The 20,470-nt window shown below is 35.6% G+C and overlaps 1 protein-coding gene across 1 annotated transcript; it reads right to left on the reverse strand.

Moving 5' to 3' along the window:
• Positions 1-891: 891 nt before the first annotated feature.
• Positions 892-20,250, reverse strand: LOC132151349 (small ribosomal subunit protein uS9m-like). Its single transcript, XM_059559447.1, has 11 exons — positions 20,091-20,250; positions 19,406-19,588; positions 14,802-14,864; positions 14,685-14,715; positions 14,505-14,584; positions 6,289-6,374; positions 5,982-6,057; positions 5,723-5,891; positions 4,159-4,267; positions 3,460-3,629; positions 892-1,080 (listed from the first exon to the last, which is right to left on the reverse strand). The coding sequence occupies exons 1-11, from the start codon at positions 20,187-20,189 to the stop codon at positions 989-991; spliced, it is 1,158 nt and encodes a 385-aa protein (XP_059415430.1). The 5' UTR covers positions 20,190-20,250; the 3' UTR covers positions 892-988.
• Between the last annotated feature and the right edge of the window lie 220 nt (positions 20,251-20,470).

Raw genomic sequence — 20,470 nt, forward strand, 5'->3', positions numbered from 1 at the left:
ATGTGTCATTATCACAGGCCTGTGGCAGTGGCTTTTAGTCAGTGATGATCTGAATGGCTTGCCACAGGCTCTGTTTGTCTTCTATCTATTGATTTTTTTGATTTTTTTTGAGCAATAAGAGTGCAGACAGTGTAGTGACTTGAGCTATCATGTATCTGTAAATTTCTCTCAAAGGTTATACATGTGTGGGTTATATATTTTGATTAAAAAATAAATACTGGCTCTGAAAATACTTAAGGTGGAGAGAACACTATGCAGTTATTTATAATGTGATAACGGCACATAATGCAAATATAGTTTAAAAAGACTGACAGTCTGATACAACAAAGTATAAAAAAAAAAAACATTTATAACATTGATGCTGCATAACTGTTACAGTGGTATGTACTAAAGATAACGGTAAATGTTTTTCTGTAAAGTAAATAATGTTTTACAATGAAACTGCACTTTAAAAATATTTTGTATTATATTGTAGACGCCACTGTGTGCTAGACACATTCCCGAGGTGTAATATATGTAGTAACTTTCCCAGTAAACATAGTGATAATATTATTAAATCAAATTAAACAATAAAATAAATCTAAAACTAGCCGAATTAATAATTTCAACAATTTGATGAATAGAATTAATTTCAAAAACAGATTATTGTCGCACTCTTGTGGTAATTAAGAGCATTGCAATCTGACCAATATTCTGGCAGCTGGGTTCATTACTGAAAAAAATAAGCTAAGAATATTCACATATGAAAAACCAAACGTTTATTGAAATATGTTTATATTAACATTTTCAATACAGCTTTAATTTGCACAATAATTAAATCTCAGAAAAATAATAATTTCCTCTGCTCACAGATGTCCAGTGCCACCAACCAATAGTCTGATGCAAGCTGGTTTATGGGTATAACTGTCTGCAGAATAATCCAATAGTCCAGTGAGAGAGAGAAGTATTATCCTCTCTCAGGGTTCCTGCTGTTTTGATCCTTTCCTGTTCAGCGCTTTTTCCAAGTGAACTTCTTCCGTGCTCCCTCCTGTCCTGGTTTCTTCCTCTCCCTGATCCTGGGGTCTGCGGTCAGCAGGCCAGCTGTTTGGGTAGTCAGAGAAAACAGATGATGACAGATGAACAGCATCTGTGACATGCCATTATACTGAAGAAAAGCCAAATAAATAAAATACTAAAAAAATAGAATATCCCTTAACATCAAAATATTGGACCTGTGCATTGAAGTGCAGACTAATATGCCTGCCAACGTTAGTAATACGAGTTAAACTCAAATATTACCAAGAAAAATAGGGGAAAACAAAAATAAACACTCACTACAGTTGGTAAATAAAGAAAAAAAAAAAAACATTAATTTGAGGGAGCAATTCGGGTAAATTGGTGTGAACTCGTATCGATTTTTTATAAACTCAATTCCAAACTTAATTACTAAAATGGCTACCGGTACTAATTTCTGAAATAATAGCATGCGTTCTGCCCAATATTGCACTGAGCAGCATTTCATCAGAATCTTTCTCCATTATAAATGCTTAAGTCTTTGCCGTTGATTCATCCCCAAATAGGATTATGGAATATGCTTTTAATTTTTACTGATCCCCTTACGCATTCCTATGGAGAATGGATTGAGATTTTAGATTTGTCATGTTGCTTACACTGACCAATAGATTGGCTGGCGTTACAGCTAGCATAGCTCCATGCTACTGCATGTAAAGTGTCTAGCCCAGCTTTCAACTCTTGCATAAAGCCTGAGCCAGCTGCAAAACCAGAGAACTTGTGGCCAAAATACCATCCGTTCCTGGAACAAAGAACGTGCTGCATAATGTTATAGTCGGACTGACAAAGTCTATGCACTATTTTACTCTTCTCACTGTTTCCCTGTCTATTGCAGACACCATCACTGGATCTCTTTGTGCTTTGGTTTTTCCACTGCGCAGTGTGACAGGATGGAAGACGGAATAGAGGAGATACTGGGTTGTAGCCTATCAGAATTCTTTCTCTCTATTTGCACTGTAAAGTTATCTGGCACATTAGAACTGCTTCACATGCGACCACTTCCACTATGGTTGAAAGCGTGTGTTCCTGCACTGGCTCCACACTTTAGCTCAACACTCATCTTAGTGACTCACAAATGCCTAGAAGTGCTGGCCCTCTGGGGGATCATGGCCTTTTACAACAGCAGCCTTGTGCAAAAGTCGTCCAACATTCCGTGCCTGGACCGACATGGAGAAAAGGTATCTGATGTCCTGCCTGGTGATTGGAGCAGTTCACCTGTCTCTTAAGTGTTTCTATACTTCGGTCCATCACAAGCATGTTCTCGTTCACATGGACAACATGGCAGCCATAGCATTCACAAATTGAGTCGTTCTTGCGCTCTTCTCATGCTCGTGATGGGTAGAGAGCCTCTTCCAAAGGCCAAGACCCTGTCAACTGCCCATTTTCAATAGCTTTGTCTGTTTTACAAACACATTCGGATGAAGGCTGTACGCCCTCTATGCTCAAGTGTATGTATCTGTCAAATCAGCATTCATCCTGACATTGATATGCCCCCTTGGGGATCTCTAAATAAGGGCTCTCCCTTAAGACAGTGCCATTGCTTGTGCTTGCTTCTATTAAGCGATCAGCACGATCTATCTGTCAGCGAGTCCTCTACGGATTTCAACCTATGACTGAAAGTTTTACTTAAACCGAGAAAGGGTTATGTATCCAAGGTGCTCTTAATGCCGTTCAGAGCCCAGGTGATATTTCTCTCAGCTTTTTTCTCTGAGAGGCTGGATGGGCATTGCGAAACAAAACTGCCACGTTCCTTAAACAAAGGCTTCCCATCAAGACTACTCGCTCAAGGTAGGCCAGTTTTACATACTTCTTTAGTTATATTGGTGAAGTAACATTCCTTACTACTATCACAATTGAAAACAAATTGTATCAATATATTATTATAATTATTGTTAAATATTATTTATATATATATATATATATATATATATATAGTTTGTTATTTTAGTTTAGAATTTTTATAAGATTCTGATTCTATATTCTATTATAATTTTTCAAGATTCTATTATGAACTGAAAGTTATAAAGTCGTCTTTACTGTCATTCTTGATCAATTTAATGTATAATTTATGAAAAGAATATATATATATATATATATATATATATATATATTTTTTTTTTTTTCATTTTCCAGAAACATTATAGCTGCATAATTTCCAACTATACAATAATTTACATTTGAAAAACATTACACACTAAATGACACACAAATAACTAATGTGTTTTCCGTCCATTTTCAGTCTTTTGGCAAAATTATTTTCCGCTGTATTCAACATGAAGTACACATGAAATAACCCAGCATAACTACCACATAAAAGAAGCTGCAAATAAATAAACTGCAGATGAGAATATATATGAATATGCATACACACATATTTCAGTTTAATGCTTTAGGCTTCTTGTGACACACCTTGCCTCATCTTTTCAACTTCTCCCTCCGACACAAAGCTGAGCAGTGCCCGTGAGATGGCCAAGCGCAGAGCCCCAGCCTGAGCAGAGTGACCACTGCCCTCCACACTGCCTTCAATGTCAAACCGGCCCATCATGCCCACAAAGAGCAGAGGAAACATCAGCTGCTCCCTGAGAGCGAGAGAGAAAGAGGGAAAGAATTAAGAACCTGTTTCAACATCTGTATGGATGACACACCTGCAAATCTCCCTTTGAGGACTGTATCATCATATTTAGACAAAGTGATAATCCCACCACTGTAAGATCTATTGAGAGGACACGATGCAACTGTGTGCTTTAGTATGTGTGTGCTCGCTGGCGGGGATGGCCCCCAGTGCTGACACAGAGCAACACTCCCCTTCTGCTCCAATTAGGCCTGTGTGAAGCGGACAGAGTGATAAGGGCGGGCAGCCGGCTGCATGCTGACAGCGCCAAGTCTCCGGCTCACTCATCTGTGTAATTAACTTTTCAACCACATTAGAAAAACCCAACACACTCACCACGCATGCTAGACCACAGATGCTGGATTTGAACATTTTTTGGTGTGGCTCTCGTTTGTGGCATATTAACTAGTGTAAAAACAAATATCCAAGCTTTTGATATGCTAAAAGGATCTTTCCACAAAGATGCGATGCATAACGGAGGCAACCCTCATGCACACCTGTTTTGTAGTACAGGAAAGTAGTGGAGGTAGTTCCTGCCATTGATTGTGATGTTCCCAGAGCCACTGTCTCTGAGGGTGATACTGGCTTTGGCAGTCTTCCTTCTGCCTATGGGGAGGAGAGAGAAGGAGAAAAGTTAAGAGTGATGTGGGAATTAAGTGAGTGTGCACAGAAGAAACAGTTTCAGGGGAGAAGCCCGGAAGAGTGAGACAAGGCAGAGACCTCTCTGAGAACTCTCAGATCTTACTTACAGGAACGCAAGACTTAAAGGAATAGCTCACCCTAATATTAAAATGCTGCCATCATTTACTTTCTCTCATGTTGTGAGGAACAGATCAAAATAATGATTAGAATGTCTGAAAGTCTTTCGTCAGCTGTAGCTGTCAAATCTTATATTGTATTAATAAATCAGGGTTATTATAATTAAACTCAAATAAAATGTTTTTGCTATTTGAAATTTTAAATGTAATAAACTATATACAAAAAATTATATATATATATATATATATATATATATATATATATATATATATATATATATATATATATATTTTTTTTTTTTTTTTTTCCCAAGGAAAATTCCTTATTTTAATTAATTTTGTTTAACTTGAGGTACTGAACTTTAATAAAAAAATAAAATACAAAAACACTACACAATTATTAAAACTTAAAATTAAAATAAAGCCTAAAAATACAAAGAAAAAAAGAAAAACTATAGTAGCATCTCAATTATACTAATTTAACTATAATGTCGTACAAATAAATGTGGTGTTGTACCAGTGTTGAAACTAAAATTATTATAAATACAGAAATACTTGAAATAAAGCTGAAATAAAATAAAATCAAAAAATATTAATAAACTTGGAAACTAGAAATGTTAACTGATTTTTTTTTTAAAGTACTCAAATTGGTAAAACTAAAAATAACTAAGTATAAACAATCTAATATGACAAAAGCACATGAATAAAAATAAAAGCTCAATGAAGATATTAATAAATACTGTAACAGTATATACAAAAATACTAACATAACACTAATGATTGTGAAAAAATGGGTGTAAAAGACGATAATAATATTAAAACCAAAATATTAGACTTCATCACACTTTCCATTCACAATGGTTTTTAGTACTAAGCCCACCAGGATATTACAATAATTGAATAACGTTTGTCTTGTGAGTAGTTAATTCACAAGAGTGATATATTTTTGTCCTTAGTTTTTCACTCAATTTTGGGCACTCATCGTATGCACTATAAGACCAAAGTGCTTTTCTATTTACTTAAAGATTCCATTATTTGGATGGCCATCATTGGAATTTAAAGTGCATAATAACTGCAGTTAACGCGAATAATCACAGATTCAGAATTATCAGGCCTATACGCTACATATGAAAAATTTAAGTTTTGACTACAGAACACATCTGCAGACTTCAGAAAAAGGTGCGTGGATTACATTTATGATGCTTATCGGCATATTCAGCGTATACACAAATTACTATTATTTTTTTTTAAATCCTGATAACATATTTAATCAGCCTGTTTATTTGAAATGTCAGTATCGCACCATCTGCAACACTGAAAGCGACTCCTTGTGGGTCGTACTGCAGGGCAGGAATCTCGTATTTACTGGACTGAACCTCCAGCTGTTTGCGGAACTTCAATATGAACTCCTCCTCCAGAGAGCAGTAAGGCATGGACAACAACTTCTCCATCAGCTGGATCAACCGCAGGTACTGCACAAAATAAGAGAACTCGCTTAGTTTGCCAACAGCACCCTCTTGTGTTTCCATCCTGAATTACACTTCACAATTATTAGTTCTTACATCTTGATCCGAAATGTTCTCTACCAGATTCTCCTCTATTTCCTCTTTTAACAGCCACCTGCTCCCAGTCAGCAATCTGAGACGAAACAAACAGTTTATCCATTAAACTCACCACTTTTAGGTAGAAAAGATCAATTAAAAAGGGTTTATTTTCTAGATTGGCGGTGAATATTCTAACATACCACGCATTGTATATTACAAATACCGCTGGCTCTTCGACAGCCAGCTTTTGTTCTTCTTTTGTATGTCACTTCAGACAAAAGCATTTGCTAAATGCATAAATTTAAATGTATTTTGAAGCGCTCACATTTGTTTGGTATCTGATGCGAAGAGGCCTTTATTTCTCATCTTGTCCTGGTGTCTTTCTATTGCGAGAATCTTCTCATAGACATCCTAGAATGACAGAAGAGAGAAATGGAAAAATGATCAGGTTCAATACCAAAAACAGAATTACTACTAAAAGGGAAAGAAAGAATCCTTGGTCTCTGTTGACTAATAAGTCAATCAATAATACACAGAATGAAGGACGAGGTATTCTTCATAGATATTCAGGAATCCCTCAAAAGAAAAGATGCAGTGAAGCAGAAGCAGGGATTTGAAAATCCCCCTGATGCACACGCTCACACAGATACACACCGACACACACACAGTCTCTATTATGAAGGCAGATCTCATCTCTGTCTCGCTCTCTTCAGCTCTGGCTGGATTTAATTGTGTGTGTGTGTGGAGGGAAAATTGAATTGGGGAGCACTTGGGCCATAACCCCCCGCACTTTCTCTTTCCTTTCTAACACACACACACACACACACACGTCCTCCTGACAGGAGAATCTGCCATGCGGAGCAGGATGGCATCCGCGGGCACACTTGTCTAAATTGGCATCGCGCCCGTGAGCCTGTAGTGCCCGTCAGGCGTGGTGGTGCTGGACCGGTGCGGAGCAGGGGTCTGACGCGGGGCCCCAGCACTGGCATGCAGCTCACGTCGGCACCTTCCTCACGCCTGTGCGAGAAATCATTTCCCCCTCAATTATCCCACAGCTGTTTGTTTAATTCGGTCCTGATAGAGTGCGTATAATCCACCTCTACTCACCAAAAAAAGCAAACATCGGGCAAAAACCAATTTTCAGCACAAAAAAGGAGGAGTAATAGAAAAGAAAGGGGGGAGGGAGGAAAAAAAAGTGGGGGAATGCACTTTCACGTTTGTGATCACAGCGGCATAACGAATCCAGAAAAATTCAAATGCCTTAAGGAGGGGAGAGAGGCTCCTCGACTGAGCTTTTAATATGAACTTTCAATGTAGCCTTTTGGTTGGCCGAGGCTCCTTGTATTCAACAAATCATGGGTAAATTGTACAGACTAACTCCTCCCACATGGGATTTTTGTTGAAGGTTAAGTAGAAAATACAGTATTATCAACACAAGTCAAGATTAAAGCTGAAGGGCCTACAGCAAAAAGCAGGACATGTGTCATGTGCCTGTGTTTTTTTTTTTTTTTTTTTTTGTGAATAATTGTTGGTTTATGTATAAAATGTCAGATGTTTTATCTTTGCTGCAACCAAAGTCTAAGTCCATTCTGTGGCCATCTTGGTAACACACACAGGCAGCTAATGGGAAAGACTGACATTTTCTAAACAGTCTGTCAAAACTAAGTTTAAACAATATATTTCAAATTAGTTAATAAATCTGATAGAGGTCGACCGATATATCGGGCCGATATTTGTCATTTTTTTATATATCGGCATCGGCCGATTTCCGTGTTTAGTAGCGCCGATTTAAAGTCAGGCACGTCGGCGGGCAGCCCCGTGTTATTGGTGCGGTGGAAAGTGCTGCTGCAGCATGTGAAGCACCCCAAGCCAAAACTTTTGGAAGATTCAACAGCAGTCCTGGAAGATAAAGGTAGTCAGAGAATTTCACTCTGTAAATGGGGTGGAGAAGTTGACAGCTCTAACAAACACTGCAGCGTGACGTTACCAAAGTAAACTGTCTCTGACGTTACTCCGCCCCGCTCACAGACAGCACCGCGCTCGGAGAGACAGCTGTCCTGGAGCTGCCCAGAACGGTGAATCACATTTGTTCGGAAGCATGGTTTGATGCAGACAATAAACAGTTTTCCATCCAACTCATTTGTATTTAGGGATGTCGATATTCGATAATTTCCATGATCGATCGTCGTTTAAATTAATGATCAATTAATTACTTTAATGCTGCAAAATGCGTCTGCAGCGGTATTATTATTATGTGCAAAAGCCAATTGGAAAAAAAGCTTTCTCATCCGAATTAAAGGGGTTTTAGTCTGAATAAAATTATAGTAGCAGGACTGTAAAAATGAATAGATGTGATTATGATCATTTGATAAAATGAAGAGAGCGCGCCATACGTTGGAGATCATTTACTTTGTTGACTGTTTCTCGTCAAGGAGACCGCTGCATGCGCCTCTTTAAATGCTTTCGTGGTGCTCGTTGTTATATTTTAAAACGCATCTGAAATGTTTTCAAATGACACACTATAGTAGTGGTGCAACGGATCATCATTGATCAATATCTTCGGTTCGGCACACACGTGACCCGCGGATTGATTTATGAAAAAAAAAAGTTGCGCATGTTTAGTCCACGCTCAGTGGTAATTAGTGATGTGTCGTTCTTGAACGATTCATTCATTTTGAACGAATCTTTAATGTGACTCGGGAAGAACGAGTCGTCCCGGGGAGTGATTCGTTCAGTCGCGCATGCGCATTATTCTATAGGTTCTGTTCTAGTAGTAGTGATTCACCATACATGTCTATGGATTCACCTGTCAGTCAATGGAGTCTTGAGCCGGAAAGAGAATTGATTAGTTCATAGTTCGGGTCTATCGGGTTTTTGACTCGTTCCTTAATCACGTGACAGCCCCATACGCTAACCCAATGCAGTCTGAGCCGGAAAGAGAATTGATTAGTTCATAGTTCGGGTCTTTCAGGTTTTTGACTCGTTCCTTAATCACGTGACAGCCACATACGCTAAAACCAATGCAATATGAGCCGGAAAGAGAATTGATTAGTTCATAGTTCGGGTCTATCGGGTTTTTGACTCGTTCCTTAATCACGTGACAGCCACATACGCTAAAACCAATGCAATATGAGCCGGAAAGAGAATTGATTAGTTCATCTCATGAGTCTTCGGGTCGGGTCGAGTCATTCCTTAATCACGTGACAGCCCCGTACGCTAAAACCATAGACAGTAAAAGAATGCAGTATTGAGTCGGAGAGAGAATTGATTAGTTAATCTTTCGGTTCTTCGGGTTGTTCGTTCTTTTGTCCCGTGATGTGACAACATTGGCTAGAGTAATTATTAAATCAGATTGTCTGTATAAACCATACTTTTGTAACATATGACACTTTATAAACATTAAAAAACACTGTGTACATACTTTTGAATTGTTGTTTATTGTTTATTTTTGTGCCATTAAAGCTTTGTAACAAAGAGGACAACTATTCCAAAATAAATCAAAATATTAAAAAAGTATAATAAAGATAAAACTAAAAGATAATAAAGCCACAGGGTCTAATAACCTTAACAAATGAACTTTAAAAGTACAATATAAAAAAAGAAAAAAAAGAAAAACTAAATATTGCACAACAAGCTTTGCTTTTTTTTATATAATAATTTAAAATGAATACATTTTAAAATAAATAACACTTTTGTGCCAAAATAAAAACTTTATATCAAAGAGTATAACTATTCCCCAAATAATTTTAAACCATTTAAATAAAAATAAATGAAAATGAAGAGATACTAAAGCTATGGAGCCTTATAACAATAACAAATTACCTTTAAAATCACAACAACAACAAAAATATTGCACAACAAGCTAGTCTTTTTCTAAATAAATAAATATAAATAAGCTTTAAAATAAATAACACACTGTGGCTATATTTTTAGGACTTGCTTTAAGGCATGTTTGCATTAAAAAAAACAAGCTCCCTGACCTTGGATGGGCTGAGTCTGTTTCTTCTATCTGAGATAATCTGCCCAGTTTTAGAAAAAATTCTTTCAGATGGTACAGATGTGGCCACAATGCAAAGTCTTGTCTTTGTGACTTCAGAAAGGCTTTTGTATACTGGTGAACATCTCCTCCACCAGGCCAGAGGGTCTGATGTGCAGGGTAAGAGTGGCTCTGCAAGGTAGGCCTGCACCTTTATAGCATCTGAGGTCTTAGAAGATGTAGCAGAAGGCCTCAAGCTTCAAGTAGCACCAGGATCTGAAGTATCCTCCTCACTCTGAGCTGGGTTAAAACTGTTAAAGCTGAAGTTATCATAACCTTAATGTTTTAAACTAACATTAATAATTCAAATTCAAAATTTTATTTGCTTTTAATGTATATGTCATTATGTCCTTTTTTGAGCAATCTTCTTATACATATATTACACCAATATGTCAAGTCTGCCTAGGAAAAGCAATTATTATACTAGCAAACTCAAAATTGGAGTAAAAATGAACAAACTAGTATAAATACTTTTTATTGTAAGCTTGAATTATTATATTATTATATAGCCTAGTGTTTATTTACCGATAGACAGTCAAAAAGACAAATTAATCAATATTTTATTTATAACAGGGTTTTATTTATTTATAAAATAATAACAAACCACAGATCCTCAACAAACAGTAACAAAAACACAGTGACAGAAATAGCGTATGGGTCTGTCACGTGATTAAGGAACGAGTCAAACTCGACCCGAGACCCGAAAGACTCATGAGATGAACTAATCAATTCTCTTTCCGGCTCAAGACTGCGTTAGTTTTGCGTATGTGGCTGTCACGTGATTAAGGAATGACTTAAACCTGAGGACTCTTGTCAGATAAGAGGTGAAGTGAGCTAATCACAGACTGAAGACCCAGGTAAAGAAGGAATTTTTTTTTCTGTATCTTATAGCATTTTAGTTTTGTATTGTTTTTAGTGGGATCAACGTTTGCGTAAGTACTAGATGTGTTGGGGAAGTAACACATAACATTTTCATTACATTTTGCTAAAATGAACGAAATGACTCGAAAAAAGATTCGTTCATTTTGCTGAACGAGACTCAAAAGTCCGAGTCGGTAAAATGATCCGAACTTCCCATCACTAGTGGTAATGGCGAGCGGAGGAACGGAGGAGCTTGAACGGCCGGTTTATTTTGGATTCCCTGTCAGATATAATGATGAAGGAAAGAGGTTAGAGTGAAAAGATTGTGCCAGATCTTTATGAACAGGAGAAGAAAACAGTTGTGGATGAACTATCCCGAGCATCCTCTGTTGCGCTCACGACAGACGGTGTAACCTTTTAAATGTTTGGTTGACTGTACTTTATTTTAATAATGAACAGACTGCGATGTAAGTTTGAAATTAGAATGCACTTTAGATGTTCTGTGTCATTTATACCAAACACAAATGTTGCTGGTTGCTAGTGTGATTGCAGCACTACTGTTATTTATTTTTTATATATATATTTTTTTATATTTTTCAGATTTTTATTTTTAAAATTGTATTTATTTAAATGTATATTTAAGTTTACATTTATGTTCCAACAAACTTGAAAAATTCTACTTGATAAATGCTCTAAAACTTGTGTAAACTTATGTAAATATATATAATTAATATAATTAATATATATATATATATATATAATTAATATATATATATATATATATAATTAATATATATATATATATATATAATTAATATATATATATATATATATAATTAATATATATATATATATATATATAATTAATATATAATTAATATATAATTAATATATATATAATTAATATATAATTAATATATATATAATTAATATATATATAATTAATATATATATAATTAATATATATATATATATATATATATATATATATATATATATATATATATATATATATATATATATATAATGATGATAAGTTTAGAAATGTTGTGCATCCACTTATTATTAGTGTGACATTTTAGCATGCAAATGAAGGGGAAAACTTCAAGATATCGGCCCTAAAAATCAGCAGCACATATCGGCCATCGGCTGACCCTGACCTCTAAACATCGGCATCGGCTATAGAAAAACCCATATCGGTCGATCTCTAAAATCTGACAACAACAGTATCATACAGCATGCTTGTTTAGCTCAAATTATGCAATAAAATAAAATGTTTTTTAAGCTTGTCCAAATGTCGCACAGGCACATTCAAATATAAACAATCAGCTATAACTCTTATGAAAAAGGTGATGGGCTCTTTCTTTAAATGTCCATATTTACTGCCTGTGTATCTTAGTGAGTTTGCATTTTACTTCCTTTTGCTCATGCTAGAAAAAGATTCCCATCTGCAGTTGTACATTATTTTCTGCACACTGCAGGGTTTCTGAACGCGGAGCACCTCCGTATGATTCGAAGCTGGATGAGAGAGCCGGTGCACGGCACGCCGGCAGATTTGACATACCTATTTAAATTAGCAGCAGGGGTCCCAGCCACTGCAGGGCAAAGGGGAGGATGAGGGGCTCGGACGCACCGAGGACAAAAGCGCATTAGACAACTCGCACGCGCACACTCACACACTCCTAACTGCTACTGAGAGACGTCTTAGCCCAAGGTCGAGTTTATAGATGAATGGTAGAGAAGGGAAAAATAAGCTAAAACAAATAAACTTTGAAAAGGAATTAACTGTGGTGACAAAGAGGCGGTTAACGCAGGAGGCTCTCAGGGGCTCTTCCCATCACAGTAAAACCCTTGAGGCTGATGTGCATACACACCTACACACAAAAAACAGCACGTGCACACACACACACCTAATATCACAAAGCCCTGGCGTGCCTAGTGAAGTGTGTGATGCTCCCTGTTGTAAACGGGATTTAAGGAGGAGAAAGAGCTCTGTCACACTCATCTTCCTAACTCTCTTCCCTTTTCTTGTCATTTGCATTTACCATAATCATTCCAATCTGCTGTTTATATTGGTTTATTTGAACACCAACCGTTCTATGTCATGATTTAGCACACAAACCCCAGGTTTCACAGACAAGGCTTAAGCCTAGTCCCAAACTAAAATGCATGTCTGAGCAGTTCAATTTAAGAAAACTTGCACTGATAAATCTTAAAATATGTCAGTGCTATTGTTTTGTCTCAAGATGCACACCAGTCTTTTTTTTTTTTTTTCTAAGGTACATTTATAAAAACTACTTAAATGCTTATTGAACTATAGCCTAATCCTGGCTTAATCTAAATCATGTCTGTGAAACCAGGCCTAAGTGTAAAATTGCAAACAAAGCCTGTTTTTGAGAAGAGGGGGTGTTCCCCCATCACCCCATCCAGGTCCTGTTTGAGTGGTATCCTCCCTTCCCAGGTCTCTCTGTCTGCGCCCCTCCCCTAGCCCCCACCCATTCTCTGTCTGTGCCACTCCCTTCCTTCGATCACCGACCAGACAAAGCAGGATCTCTCCCCAAACCAGTTCAGTTTTTTTTTTCTTTTTCTAGAGACTTTTTTGACATCTTTTCATGGCAGAAACACTGATTGAGCTATTACATTAGATATGATACAGTTTAGTGAGCTGTACTGGTTCTGTCAAAATACCTTCTGATGTTTATTAATGTTTATTTTGTGCTATAACTAGTAGTAAAGGGAAAGAAATTAACAGCTTAAACTGAGGTGGCTACAAAGATTTTCCAAGCCATATTTAAAAGTATCAAAATCACATTTATTGTTTGAATTTGGTATAAACTTGACAAATTTCAGGATTTGATTAATATCAAAAGTAACAAATCACAGAATTGTGAATATTGAATGATAGTTGCACTGCAAATAAAGATTAAGTTTTGTTCAGACATCAACTCAAAACAGCATAGACTAAAAGATCTCGGTTCATCAAAATCAAATCAATATTTTTTTAACTCATCCCCTAGCATCCACTGAGGTGGCATGAGTACCTGCTATAGCTTATCTAAGTTGTGTGCATGAAATAGACACTGATACAATTAAAACGTCCCATCAGAGAAGCGCTAATAAAATTTCAAATTCAAATTTTGGCCTTCCAAAAACCAAAAATTCATCTTCAGCCACCAAATTTTTGATACATCCATTGATAAACTATTAAAAACATATATTAAAAGCCACTAAATGACTGATATTAAAATTCTACACTATTATTGTCTAAATAAATAAATAATTAAAAAAACTATAAAAACTAAGATCAGTCATCTTAAAAAAAAATTAAGCTTCGATTATTACACACAAGATGAAAAATGGATTTTAATTTTAAGATTTGCTAGTCTACATTAAACATGTTTAACAGTGTTATTAAGTGAATTATAAGTGTTTTTAAAATTAGACTAAAATCTTGAAATTAAATGTAAAAACTAAAATGAGCATGCATCTAAATCATGTATTAAATATAAACCAATACTAACAAATAAATTATCCCGCAGTCCATATGGTACCTATTGTATATAAACACCTATTATTCATATATCATCTAGAACACTCTGGTTTTGCCTGATGAATGTAAGCATTTAATATGAGCATGAACTTACGTGCAAGAGAGAATAGTAGGACTGTTTCCCTGTGTAGAACAGAAAGTGAAAAGGGCGTCCGTCTGCGTCCCACTGGATAGCTAAAAGAGAGAACAAGGCACAAGTAGTTCATTACCAGCTAACAGCTTGCTTACATTTGGTGTCAAAGAGCACAGAAAGAGTTAAAAGGCTTTTACATACCCGTCTGTTTTGGGAATATTTCCTCTGGGTGCTAAAACAAAAAGAAAGGAACATAAATATATTGACTGTTTAATAAATTATCAAAATAAAAAAATATAACTTTGGATGAAATCTCACCTTCATAACAGGTCTTGCTCGTTTCTCAAAGAGTCCAGAGGGGAAGAGATATGCAATACTCCTCTATAAAAAAATAAAAAAAACAATAAATCAGATTGCACACTTTTTTATTTATTTATCCATTTAAATGGCAAATAATTTTGTCACTTAGTAAACATTACACTTTAAATTCTTAAATTATATGCAACAGTATGACAATAAAGTATGTTATATTTATTGTGCACCCCAGACGTCTCTCTATGCAACTCAGGTGTTGCTGTTTTTTTTACTATAGTGGGAAACACTGATCTCTTCTATTTCAAATACTCTCATAAAGACCCAAATTATTCCAGTGACAGCATTCAGCAGGGCATAAAACTTTCATTTACATAATATGAGACAATCAGAATGGCAACATTTGGGCCTTGGGCAGATGCACTCTAAGCGAAACGACATTCATGTATTGGGCCATCAAAACCACAGGGTGAGGGAAACTAAACTGAGTGAAATCAAGCAACACAAAGAGAAGAACGGACAGAACGGTGCAGGATGCAGTGACAGATAAAGGCAGCACCTGTTCATACCTTGAAAAACAATATGGCCCATCTCCCTCAGGGAGGTTTAGCCTCGTCATAGTGTTCTAGAAACCTCTGCTGCTTGAACTTCACACAAGGCCAATCTGGGCAAACAAACTTGGTACTCACACTCCCTCAAAACAGTTTTTTGGAGACATCTGACCACTTGCTTCATGTGCCATGAAAAATGTAGCACTGAAAATGTAAAAGTGTCTGACCTTCTTAGGTGATAAGGACATACATGTTTGAACCCATATTGATCCTGCCATCCCATTGCTTTTGTAGCATTGTTTCTGTTGCTTTGCTAGTTTCATTTTTTAGGCATAATCCAATTTTACATGATCATTTGCACTCTCTCTCTGACCCTTAAATACTGTACCATTAAAGGAAGTTCACACATACAAAAAAAATCTGAATAAAAAATAAAAAAAAAGAATAAATGTTTTAAATACTGAATAGTTGTTGATATCTAAGTGACCATATGAGGACAAATTTTTGTCCTCATCTATTAATGTATTAAAAATGTTTTTTAGACAATTTAAAGACAAATTTTACAGTAAAGACAATAAATGCTGCTCTTTTAAACTTTATATACATTCAGAAAAAAAAAATCAGTTTTCATGAAAGCATCACAACTGTTTTCAGCATTGATAATATAAAAAAAATGCTTCTTAAGCACCAAAGCAGCAAAAATCCATTAAAATGCATTAAAATAGAAAACACATTTTAAATTGTGATAAGTTCACAATATTTCAATTTTTATTTTATTATTATTATTATTTTATATTGTATTTGCTTAAATAAATGCAGCCTTGGTGAGCATTAGAGACTTGAAATAAATAAATGTTTGTTTATGGAATAGTTCACCTAAAATAGTCTACTTGGCTGTTGCCTGAAATCATATATTTTCCTTTATATTTGTGGATAAATGCAGAAAATGAAATATTTTCCAGTATCCCCAAGCTGATATTATCAATATAAATAAGTTGTCACACTGCCAAGCTCCAATAATACGCTACATAAACACAAATCATATAACTTGCACTATTTTCCAAAACTTCTGAAACCTGTGCTTCGAGACACTCTCCTTTAAATATTCGCTCAAGTTGGAATTGTCAAAAACTCTGCAAATTTCTTCCCAATTTCAGTTGCATGGACTCTGTGAACGTCAGAGCCCACCTGACGGGTGCAAATGCAATGCGTGTGCGAGTAGACGAAAGACAGCGGGAGAAGGCAGGTGAGGCTTGCCGTCTGTATTAATTACTTCCTCCTGGCAGCGCTTGCTGTGCAGCTGTTTCACACCTTCAGTGCATTCACGGGAACGTCATGTCGGCTGAAGCACTTGGCAGACACGCCAGTGCCAGCTCCGACACAGATGCCCCATCCTGTACTTGCTCTGTGCCCTACAGTCACAGCCATTTTTCACCCCTTACCCACCGATCAGCTGGCAGAGGGACGGTACGTGTCAGCTTCTTTTAGCCACACTTACTCTGAGGACTCAATTTATTAATGGTGACTGAGATTGGGGAATAATGCTAAGAATCGAGAAACTGGACCAAATTAGTTAGATAAAACAATTACGGCCATTTATTATATTGGACATAAATGCTGTTTGTAAATGTATGCCAATTTTTAAGCAGGTCCAAGAAGCTTCGCTGTGACACCAGCTGATGACTTAACTTTTATCTCAGAGGAGTCACAATGATACAGATGTATCAGTCTTTGTATTTCGAGTTTTCTTATCGTCCTTCCTTCTTTTGAGACATGTAAGGAAACCAAAAGAGAGGCACCAAAGAAAAATGGATCCTAGATAGCTAATGTAGTTTAGGCCAGGGCCCACTAAGGGACCTCAGTTTGACAAAACACTAAAATAAGCTAAACTAACTAAATGAGATAAAAGGTATTTATTTTCTTCTTTAAATTTACAAAAAAGTAGTTGAAGAAGCTCTCACAGATTTCAATACTTGGAAAAGTCACGTTAATTAGGAAGATCTTAAAACATAATTGTATAAGGAATAAACATAGTACCGTATTTTCCGGACTATAAGTCACACTTTTTTTCATAGTTTGGCTTGTCCTGCGACTTATAGTCAGGTGCGACTTATTTATCAAAATTAATTTGACATGAACCAAGAAAACATTACCGTCTACAGCCGCGAGAGGGCGCTCTATACTGCTCAGTTCTCCTGTAGCCTACACTGAAAACATAGAGCACCCTCTCGCGGCTGTAGATGGTAATGTTTTCTCTTAGTTCTAAATAAATGCGACTTATAGTCAAGTGCGACTTATATGTTTTATTCCCCCCATCATGATGTATTTTTGGACTAATGCGACTTATACTCAGGTGCGACTTATAGTCCGAAAAATACGGTATATAGAAATTCTCATCCAGTAAATCATAAATGACTAAGATTCTCGTAAATGTATTCTTTAAAAAGAGTGGGAAAATTAATAACATTTGGCTCTTAAAACTTGAAATGTTATTATTTTCATTATAATTATGTTAGTTACTTTTTTCATTTACAGAAACTATGAGTTCCTGTAGATTATAAGAAGTTTCGAAAAACAAAACTAGGACTAGTTGGCCTTTGAATATTGTTGTGGACAGGGAGGGCTTGGAGTCAAAAAGGTTGAGAAAAACTATTCTAAAATTTTAACTTTTCTGTGTTATTATAGAAGATACAGACAGGTTAAAAATAATAATAAGATCTTAATGAACAATAGTATTTAGAAATTATTCACACTTTAATTTACTTATCATTAGTGTCGTAAAAAGTATTGGTACTTTTGGTACCAAGTTGATGCTTAAATTTTTTTTAAACAACAAAGTTACCAGCCTTTCTGCAGTACCAACACCATAAAAAATTGTCAACGAATATCTGTTTCCTCTCAATAATAAAATAAACACACAACAAAAATGACAGCAGTGAGAAAAGCACAGTTAAAAAAGCATCTGATCAAAGCGATGTGGATTAGTTTGCACCAGCTCTGCAACTGGCATTCCAGTAATGTCACGTTTATTTATATAGGGCTCTATACAACAGATTGATTTAAAGCACAAAGCTTTACAATATTAAACAAGGAGGGAAAAAAAACAGTCTCAGAGTGTCAATCTCATTAACTTGATTTTCTGCTAAAAAGTAGCTGTCAGGTGTGGAGCAACTAATAATGGAATAGTATATACAACAACAATAAAAAAAATAAAATAATAATAAATAAAATTCATGGTTACACTTTATTTTTAAGGAGTAATTAAGCATTTAAGTACGGAGTAATATTAATTAATTAGATGTACTTACTATATGGTAAGGGTTAGGATTAGGGTTTATTTTAGGTTTACTTGCATGCAATTATGCATAATTAATTGTTATTATGATAGTAAGTATGTAACAAGGCAACCTTAAAATAAATAATGACATTATAGTGATAGTTTGGTTTACATAGATTAAAGCTTGATCTAGCTCAGGATTGTTTTGATAACTATAACACAATAAGGTTATTTAAGAGAGCTAATGTTGTGAATAAAATCTCTTAGCAGCACTTTATTTTGTTCCATATATGAATTACCATAGGAGACTTTTCAACTTCTTCATACAGTTAATTCATCTTGTGTGCCAAATATATTTATTTGCATGGTAAAAAAAAAAAAAAAATTGATATATATATATATATATATATAGAAATTGCACATTAGTACTATTGCACAATAGTAATATAATGGTTTGACATTTGACATTCACTTCAAACCTGAAGTGATTACCTTTTTATTTATTAGTTAGTATAATGTGTAACACAGTATTTTATTTAATTGTCAAAGCAGAATAAAAGAACAAAGCCTACTGATTAATTGGTGAAAAGATCAATGATTATTTAAAAAATCATTGTAATAAGTGTTAATAAATTATCAAAATAATTGTTTGTTGCAGCCCTATATATATATTGACAGATAGATAGATAGATAGATAGATAGATAGATAGATAGATAAAAAAAGAGTAAGACTGAACATAGAATAGAATAGAACAGAACAATATAATACAAATGTAACTCACATCAATATCCTCTTGTGTGAATGTCTCTGGGTCTTCTCCCATCATGTTGGCCAAATGTCGTTTGCCAACTTCAAACTCCTCCAGCTGTTTGTCGATGAACTCCTGTGTGAATTTCTGAGGACCTGCTGCTGCCAGGTTCTTCTTCCATAAAGAGGATGCCACAGAAATCTGTCTGAGTGGCAGCTGGAATTAAGACAAAATAGAAACAACAAATAAGAATCAATATCTGTCACTGACAAGCAACTTTGGTGATCAATCTCATATGAAATATAAATAAAAAGTAGAGAAGAAATAATCAAAAACAGTAAAAATGTTATTCTATTAAAATTACTTTTTAAAATAAAAGTAATGATTATACTCTTGCTTTATATTCTGAATTAAAACTGCATCTGTATTATCTACTAGCTGGCTTGGGCAGAGGACATCATGTCAAGACACTCTGTATTGCATAAAATACACAATATAAACTTTTCAAATAGTGCAGGTTATTAACGGAACATATCTGCAATGAAACGGGAAGATAGCACTTCATCCTGTCAATCTAACGTTACATATTTTATACAGACTCCAAAAGCACTATACTGTTACAAGGACATTATACTCTCAGCAGCAACACTACCGAGCACGACTGACTAGTCGCAATAAAACGGCTCTGTGCCGGAGCAAAAATAAGAAGGCATTTCACCTGCGGGACCATCTTTGATCGGGACACATACAAATTCTTCCCGCAGCTTCCATACTTCCATAAAATCGACCTCACGCCTCTGCAACCGGAGGCAGCCATGTTTGCACGACGACACGCACTTAGACCGGAAGTGAAGACTACATCACATCCGGGAAGCAAAAAGGGTCGTTCATCACTTCAAGCGATTCATAAATAAATAAATAAATAAATAAATAAAAATACAGATCGTTCATTACTCACAAAAATACCTTTTGCATACTGTAGTGGTACATCTTACAAAATTCCACATTCACAGATCCATATGAGCTGTTCAAATTCCAGACCTCACTTTTTTGTTAACATAAAATAATATGAGCAATAGACCTACCTCTTATTGATTA

This window comes from Carassius carassius, chromosome 10, assembly GCF_963082965.1.
Source record: "Carassius carassius chromosome 10, fCarCar2.1, whole genome shotgun sequence".
NCBI classification, from domain to species: domain Eukaryota; kingdom Metazoa; phylum Chordata; class Actinopteri; order Cypriniformes; family Cyprinidae; genus Carassius; species Carassius carassius.